Genomic DNA, 8,748 nt, shown 5'->3' on the forward strand with positions numbered 1-8,748 from the left:
GTGCCAGTGGTGGCAGAGGTGAAAATAACCAATGGCTGTGTGAAGCCTCCCTCAGCGCTAAATCCGTTGCTGCCAACCAAACGGGACATTAATACTGGGTCTTGTGGCCTCCTCTTGACTTTTGTGACCCCTCCCCTTCTGAAATCTCTGCAAATTACTGCAATAAGTGATGGAGAAAATGGTCCCATGTGAGGTTTTCCCCGGTTGGGAAAGGGGGTTGCATGAAATTTCCTCTGCTCTATCGGCCATGTGACATGGAGCATTGTGGTGGAGGTGCCCGTGCCGAATGTCGTTTCAACCTTGGGGACACTGGATTCTACTGGTGGAAAAGCCTCATTTGAAAGATGGAAACCCTGAAAACGGGAGAAGGAAGCCAGAAGGGTGACTGTCCTACTCAGAACAAGGGACGCTCCGCGTGTTTGCAGGAGAGCCCTGTTAGTCTGTGGCAGCTCCAGAGCTGAAGGCATCAAATAGCAGCTTTTCAGACTGAGCCAGGCGTTTGAATGCAACTGGTTGGACAGAGAAGGTGCTACAGACTCCTCCTGACGTACTCTCCAGGGTTAGGTATTGAGCACATCCCAGGATTGCCAGCCAATAATGCCAGGGGCAGAAGATGGTGGGTTTTGTATTCCAAGGGCCCCTGCAGTACTGTCTCACCCATCTTCCATAGTTATGAATTACTAATGGGCAACTGTAAATGCAGATCAGTGCATGCAACTTTCTTTTTGAATCTTAATTTCTTTTGATCGTTTGGCTTTGGGGGGCAATGGGGGAGATCCCCTCATGGGGAGCCCGGCCAGGAGACTTTGGGATTGTTCAGCCCCACCAATGCCCCCTCCCCACCCAGCTTAAGTGAACGGGTTAAACGCAGAGAGCTGCTGCTTTTGGCAGAGAGAAGAGAGACATGGAGGGCGAGAAAGGGAAAGGGAAGGAGGGTTGAACTCGCTTCCTGCTCCTTCTGCCAGGGCTGCAGAAATTTATATAGCTGCCTATCTCATGTTATAACTGGGCAGCGTACACTGTCAAAAAACAAACAAAAAATATTCAAAATAATTAAAAACAAAACCATTAAAAATACAAATAAAAGAATTAAAAACAATAAAAACACAGTTCCAATGCACCTAACATTAAGCATATTGCAACCATTTAACGGGCTCCTGTCATGAGTGCCGTTGAGCTGAAGACATCAGCACAACGGCACACATGACAATAACGGGGAAGCAGAGGAAGGGACTTAAGATAAGCATAGCACGCACAACAACAGACACAGACCCCGGCCGGATGATTCAGCCATCAGGACACAAAAGAGGAAGAAGGAAAGACAAAGACAAGGCGGATCACGAGGCACACCCAAGCTGTTAACAAAAGCGCAACGGAGATCGCCCAGCTGACAGCAATCACCGGCTGAAGGAGAAAACCGATTATGGGCAATCCCGGGGCACCAGCTGGGGCCCCACAACCCTTCACCTACCGGCACGAAAGCATGCAGGACAAAGGGGGGATGACGCAACCCAAGGTGAGGGGGCGCTGACCAGCGCGGGGTATTTAAACCCCGCACCGGCGCACTCCCTTCACTCTCAGCTTTTTTCACGCCTAGCTACGTTTGAATAAACCTGAACCTGCTCTTCTCTGAATCAGCGTCTGTGTTTTACTCGGCGGTAGGCAGCGCATGACAGCTCCACACTTCCATGGGATCCTCTGATCCAGGCACTAAACCAAGTTTTAAAGAACTTTTGGAAGGCCAAGAGGATTGGGGCCAATCTCATCTTGGGGGGAATGGTGCTCCAAAAGGTGGGTGCCACAGTGGAACAAGCTCTCCTCCTGGGTCCTGCCAAACAACCCTCCTTGGCTGATAGGACCCGCAATGTGCTTCTCCTGCCGGACCGGATGGGATGAATCGATATAACTGGGGAGAGGCGGTCCCTCAAATAAGCTGGCCCCGTGGCTTTAAAGGTCATAACCAGCACCTTGAATTGGACCAAACTGGCAACCAATGCAACTTGCGGAGCAGAGGTGTAACATGCAGTTGTGGAAACAAACATAACTGCCTGCGCTGCTGCATTATGCACCAGCTGAAGCTTCTGGATACGCTTCAAGGGAAGCCCCACATAGAGCGGATTACAGCAGTCCATCCGGAAGGTGACCAAAGCATGAGTGGCTGAGAGGAGAGCAAAGATTCCTTTGCCTTTTATGATTCTAGCCAGAGATAAGCCACCCAGAGTCACTTTTGGGAGTTGGGTGACCATAGAAACCAAATAAATAAATTTATCTCCTCCACTAAGCCAGGCTCATGTAGCATTTGAGCCCAGGACCAGGAACTTTCTAGAGTTAAAAAGTGAAAAGTAGTTCATGGGACTAATATTTAATGTAACTGTATATGTCTGAAGTGTGGGAAGACCTTTGTTTTGAGTTCTTTCCTCATTGTACATCAAAGGGGTCACACGGGAGAAACCGTATAAATGTATGGAATGTGGGAAAAGTTTCAGTGTGAATGGGTCACTTACTTCCCATCAGAGGACTCACACGGGGGAAAAAACGTATAAATGCGGCGCATGTGGGAAGAGCTTCAATTGTAAGAGTAACCTTACCTTACACGAAAGAACACACCTGGGGGAGAAGCCGTACACGTGTCTGCAGTGTGGGAAGAGCTTTGTCAAGAGTTCAGTCCTTATCGTTCATCAGAGAACCCACACAGGGGAGAAACCGTATAAATGTATGGAATGTGGGAAAAGTTTCAGTGTGAATGGGTCACTTACTTCTCATCAGAGGACTCACACAGGGGAGAAGCCACATAAATGTAGTGAGTGCGGAAAGAGCTTTGGCCGAAAAGGTAGCCTTACCATACACGAAAGGACACATACGGGGGAGAAACCCTATAAATGTACTGAGTGCGGAAAGAGCTTCGTGAAGAGTGCACTCCTTACTGTACATCGAAGGACTCACATGGGGGAGAAACCATTGAAATGCATGGAGTGTGGGAAGAGTTTCGGTCAGCGTGGGAAACTTGCAACGCATGAAAAAGCCCACAGCAGGGATTAATCATCATCATGCCTGCAACATGGAAAGAAGCGTCACAGGCCACATCTTTTCCCTTCTAAGACTATAGAAATGCAGAGACTACCAAGAGAGCTTCTACCAGATAGATACCCTTCTTTTTCTTCAAAGAACTCCCCTGGGAGTAAATCATTAAAATACAGGGCAACTGTCAGTAGCTTTCTTCGCCATGTGTGAACTCATTACCGGTACAAACTGTTTTAAGGTGTCAGAGGAAACTGACTTGGCTGGGTTCACACAAGAAGATAAACCATGGTTAACTAGGCAGCGTTTACACTTGGTTAATGTTTCTAGATCTGGCCTGCAAAAATGCAGACAGCCACTAGGTGGCTAAATGAGTTAGTTTTTCTGAGTACCTGCTGCCACCTAGTGGGCATTGCAGCCTGGATAAATTAAAACTGGCATGCCACGCTGGGATGGGGGAGGAGTAAAAAAACTCAAGATGGTGGCCATGATCAAAATCCCACCCCCTTTTTTTACATGCATCATATGTTTAAAAAAAAGAGTTTTGAGGGGATGCAATCTTGATGTTTTTGACCCTCGATGCCACATTCTGGCTCAGCATGTTGTTTTATGACAAAAGGGCATAAGATTTAAGATTCTGAGAAGAGTTGCTAGATTAGATAAGTCTACTTACCTACTTATCTACCATCCTCTTGTTTCATACCACCCGGTTAAACATTTCTAAGAAATGGGGCAAGGAGACAGTGGTTCCGTCTCTCAGCCTTGTTCCCCAGGAGCTGATACTCAGTGGCAGAATTATTTTGGTCTGTATAAAAGACTTTTAACCTCAGTCCTGTCTGAAAGATAGCCAAGCGTTTCACCATCACCCTATCTTGTAGCAGTGAGTTCCATAAGACCATAAATGTATTATCTGAAGTCATAAATTTAATTTGGCTTGAGAGTCAGGTCAAAGCCCCCAGACCTTGCTGATGTGGGCTATGGGCTGGGGTATCCTTGGATGGGGGGGAGATACCTGGGAGCAGAAGCTGTTGAGGGGGGAGATGTGTTTGAGAAGTTGAACATGTAATGAGACAATTCTTTGGGGGCTACCGATGGGGAAGGCTGAGATTTCCAGTCAGGCAGCATTAGATAACCAGTATATGCAAATGTTTGTGAGACTGAAAATAAAATTTATACCAAAAGAAAACACATGCATTTTCCCTCTTTGCCACTATATACTGTCTTCTTCATTTTCTTAAAACCTTCATTGTTATTTAAGCACCTTGTCTAGCCTGAATTAAAAAGAGGTGTTTTCACTTTTCTTGTTGACACTGGTGAAAGTTTTGGCAGCAGTGGTAGAACACAAGATGAAAAGCAGAAAAAGAAATTTCTGCTCTTTTTACGTTGGTGTGTTTTTAGAGTAATTTTATTGTTGAATTTGGAGGGGCACCCTGCCCTGCCACTTTTGATGCAGATCTAACATGGTGTGGAGGGTGATGGTGGTTGGACGGGGCCGTTTCAGCTCTTCACTCTAAACTCTCTTCCATGAGGGGATCTGGATTAAAATAAAACTAACATAAAGAGGCCCTTTCCCTCATTTTATTCCCACCTACCTGCCTTCCTACCTACATGAACAAACTTTTTGCCTCTCAGGATGGCATGCTTTAATGCCAACGGTTCTCCCCACACAGCTCCCCAATTATCAAGGTACTGAGTTAAAAACAAAGAAAAAAATTCCCTGGCATAGGATACAGTGAAACAAAATGATGAGCATTCAAATGATCCCTTTGCCCCCTTGGCTCTCCAGTATTCGGGCTCGCTCAGATGGAATTGTGTAGCAGACAGTGAAAAACTTCTAATTTCTAATGAATCAAAATTTCTAATGAAAAAAAAGAATGTCTCTCAGACAAAGAGTATGGCAACTTTGTATACACTTCTGTGTGCACATGCGTAGTACCACCCTTTTGACAACCCTTTGAAATGTTTCTCTGGAAAGTTTATCAGTTCCTTTTACCATATAGAGACAGTCTCCCCCTCTTTCTAAGCCCCTTTTTCTAGGCACTGCTGCGTAGGTGTCTCTCGCTTTGACCTAAGGGAGATTCCTGTGCAAGCGAATTTACAGGCACACATGGCATTGATTGAGCCTTTAGCAGATTTAGAATTTCCTCCTTCAGGAACAAAGCTGGCTTCGTGGGAACGCCGGCTCCAAGACCCTGGGCATGCTTCAAAGCAGCCCTGGCCACATGAGAGAAAAGCTGGCTCTGCTGTGGCCTGCTGGGGTTCCCGGCTCCTAAATCCTTTTGAACCCCAGGAAATCAGGAACAAAGTTTTAGCAGGTAGAGAGGTTTTGGTCTCCAGCAAGAACGAAAGCGCAGGAATCTTTCCATCGGCTTTTGATCTGCAAGCTGGTGCCCTCCAAGTGTTGTGCCCAAGCGGCCTGGGAATTCTCCAGGCTGAAAGCTCACTCCTCTGGGAATTGGGAAGGCTGCTCAGAGTAATTCTGCCCTCTAGCGAGATTCAGGCTCCGCAATGTAAGGGAGCTGCGCTTTGTGGCTGCCGTTTCCCCTCAGGATGCTGTCCCTTCGTTTACTTGCTGCTTCTTGCAAAGGACCTTTTTGCTCGGTTGCAGTGGCGATGAGTGCACCCTTGGGAGACCTCAAAGAACAGGTTAGGGATAGATCGTCATGGAGAAAATCTATCCATGTGGTCGCAGGGAGTCGAAAAGGACCGGACGGAACATAGTCAACCAAAAAATCAACGTGCAACGGGAGGGGGAGGGGGAGGGGGAGAGCTGAAACAATGGAGCATTGGATGGCTAGAGGGGATGTCGGAGGAGTGGAGGGGGGCAGAGGAAGTTCCTGTTCCGGCTCCCGCCTGGGGGGAGAGCGGCGCGGAGGAGCGCTCTGTGGTCTTCGCGGGGTCGGAGCAGCAGCGGCGGGAGGTGAGCGGAGGCCGGGAGGGAGGCGAGGCCGGGAGCGCGCGGGGCTGCCTCGTTTCCTCCGCGGGGAGAGCCAGGTGAGCGACCCCGCCGGAAAACGCCGGCTGCGCCCCGCGCCGCCCCTCCCCGCGTTTCCTGCCTCGGGAGCTGCGCGCTTTGAAACCGGGGCAGGCAGTTTCCTGGCGGTCGGGAGATTTAGGGGGTCTCCTTCGCGTCCGCGTTGACGCTCTGTGATTTTGGGGAGATGCTGTTTCCTTGGCAACCACACAGGACGGATCTGCCACTGCTGCCTCCCGGGACGTTTTGTTTTTTTTTCCTTCCGAGTCCAGCCAACAGACTCTCCCATCCCTGTATTAACCAGGTTCGACCCTGCTTGACCCAGCCGTTTTTTTAAAATAGCCACTGGGGGCGATTTGGGGCGTTCAGGTGTAGAGGTAGTCCTCGCTTACCTCTTGTTTAGTGACCATTCAAATGGCGCTGAAAAGGAGACTTCCAACTGGTCCTCAAAGATGTGGCCCTCAAAGCGATTTGGGTGCTGGCAAACTAGCCAGGGTGGTCTAGTGGTTAAGGCACCGGGCTAGAAACCGGGAGACGGTGAGTTCTAGTCCGGCCTCAGGCATGAAAGGCGGCTGGGAGACCTTGGGCCAGTCGCTCTCTCTCAGCCCAAGTCACCTCACAGGGCTGTTGTTGTGGGGGAAATAGGAGGAGGAAGGAGTATTAGGTATATGTGCTGCTTTGGTTATTTATGCAAATAATAAAGGAGGAATAGAATTTTTTTTTTAAATTATATTAAAAAATTTAGGACGGCAGTGTCTTGCAGTCACATGACTGCTGTTTGCCATCTTCTCGTCTGGCTTCTGACAAGCCAAATCTATGGGGAATCCCACAGGAAGCTGCAGGTCACGGTCGTCTGACATTGCACTTAATGACCCAAGGTAATATTTCCTCTTGCTGACAAGTCTAGCCAACCAACACAGGATTTCCCTTCCATTCATGTGTCGGGATTGTTTGACACTGTGCTTAGGCCCATGATGATTTGCTTAACGACCGCAACCAGAACTGATGTTGTGAGTCAGCTCCTTCACTTGCCGTCACTTTTAGTTTTTTATTTACATATCCAATATTCCCCACCCATGTCGCTCGGAAAGCGACTTAATGACCAAGCTGCTTAGGGACAGAGTTGCCAGTCCCAATTGCAGTCCGAAAGGAGGACCCCCTGTCGTGTTGGTGATGTGCCCAGAGTGGTTGTGGACAGGATTTTCTGCCCTTTTCTTATTTGGAGCTGAAGAGTTCAGTGGTATCCTAACGGTATGCCATATTAAACAAATGTTCTTTGGATTGAATGGCTCTTCTCATAGAAACATCTGATACTGAGAGTTTGAATTTGGAGCAGGAAATCAATTCTTTAAAGAATGAGATCCAAAAAACACTGGGAGCAGTCAATTTTGAGGAGAAGGTCACCTCTCTAGATAACCAGGTAATAAAGGAATTTAATAATATTAAAGAAACAAAATTTAAGAAATTTCAAAGAGATCTTAAAGATTATGAGGATAATAGAGTTTATGATTTGTCTAAGAAGAGAATAAACCGTAGTTGTAAGTCAGTTTCTTTTAATACTACTGTTAATGCTAGTTCAGAGGTGGATACAAATAACTCTGAAGACAGTACCATAGCAGAGATTCCAAAAACTTACATCATTCCAGAACCAATACTTTACTGAGGATCACGCAGAGCGGGGGAATCAAGCAGCTATTTATTCAAGACGTCTAGAAGAAATAGGGTCTCCCCAGAAAAAGGGAAGTTTCTTCACGTACAACGTACATGCCACATTGTATCCCATGATAGTTCTTCGCATGTTCTCTGTTTTCCCCTAAATCCCTGCCTTGGGGTGGAGACTTTGGAATGGTAATTAGCTAGGGGTCAGTGCCTTGTGGTTGGGGAAGCTTGGTCAGTCAGGTAGACTTCCCCACCCCAGAGTCAGGCACGGATCACTGGGACATCTGGGAACAGATAACAAAGCCCCCAGCCCTCCTTCTCCAGCCTCCTGGCCAGTGCATAGATAAGCCAGATCCCTTGCGTCCGTTAGTTCGGCTTCCAATTCCTTTCCCTTATTTCTTAGTCCAATTTCACGTTCCAGGCTTCAGAACCACAGAGGCGACGCAAGAGGTACAGGACTTTAAGAACAGGCGTATAAGACAAGACGAAAATCCCAAGAACCAACAGGTAGTTAACTTGTCCAAATATAAATTTTCAGAGATAGAACTACCCTTACTTACTAAAGGGCTTAATCTGATACCCACGCCCAGACATGATCCTTTTAAAACTAATGTAGAAATTCAACGTTTATTCAGGAAGATTAGGTTGTCAGAGTTTTTGGGAAATAAATCACATTCTACACAGGAACTTCCTTTCAGACCCACATCCACTTTCCATCCTAGTACACACAATCGGAGAATCCTGGCTTTCCAGGATTTAGTGCTCGAAGGTACAGAAAATATGTATAGAAATGCGGTGTCCCCTTGGCAAAATCTCACCCACGTTGAGAGACAAGCTGTAGGAACATTGATGTCCCAGGAGCAGGTCATTTTCAAACCACCAGACAAGGGACCAGCAGGAGTTATTTGGGACACGGGTGGCACGGGGACAAATATTTAACGCCATACGTTATAAAGAGATAGATGAGGATCCTACTAATAGGATTGAAAAAGAAATGATTGCAGTACTAGATGAAGGTTCACTTTCAGGTTTTATATCCAGATCTGTATATGATTATTTACATCAATCAGATAACAGAGTCCCCCAATTTTATCTTT

The 8,748-nt window shown here is 47.1% G+C and overlaps 1 protein-coding gene across 1 annotated transcript; it reads left to right on the forward strand.

Annotated features, from left to right (window-relative positions):
• Window positions 1-597: 597 nt before the first annotated feature.
• On the forward strand, window positions 598-3,366 carry LOC134489799 (zinc finger protein ZFP2-like). Its single transcript, XM_063292665.1, has 2 exons — window positions 598-616; window positions 2,435-3,366. The coding sequence occupies exons 1-2, from the start codon at window positions 598-600 to the stop codon at window positions 3,037-3,039; spliced, it is 624 nt and encodes a 207-aa protein (XP_063148735.1). The 3' UTR covers window positions 3,040-3,366.
• Window positions 3,367-8,748: the final 5,382 nt, after the last annotated feature.

The sequence above is a fragment of the Candoia aspera genome, chromosome 2 (assembly GCF_035149785.1).
Source record: "Candoia aspera isolate rCanAsp1 chromosome 2, rCanAsp1.hap2, whole genome shotgun sequence".
NCBI lineage: Eukaryota > Metazoa > Chordata > Lepidosauria > Squamata > Boidae > Candoia > Candoia aspera.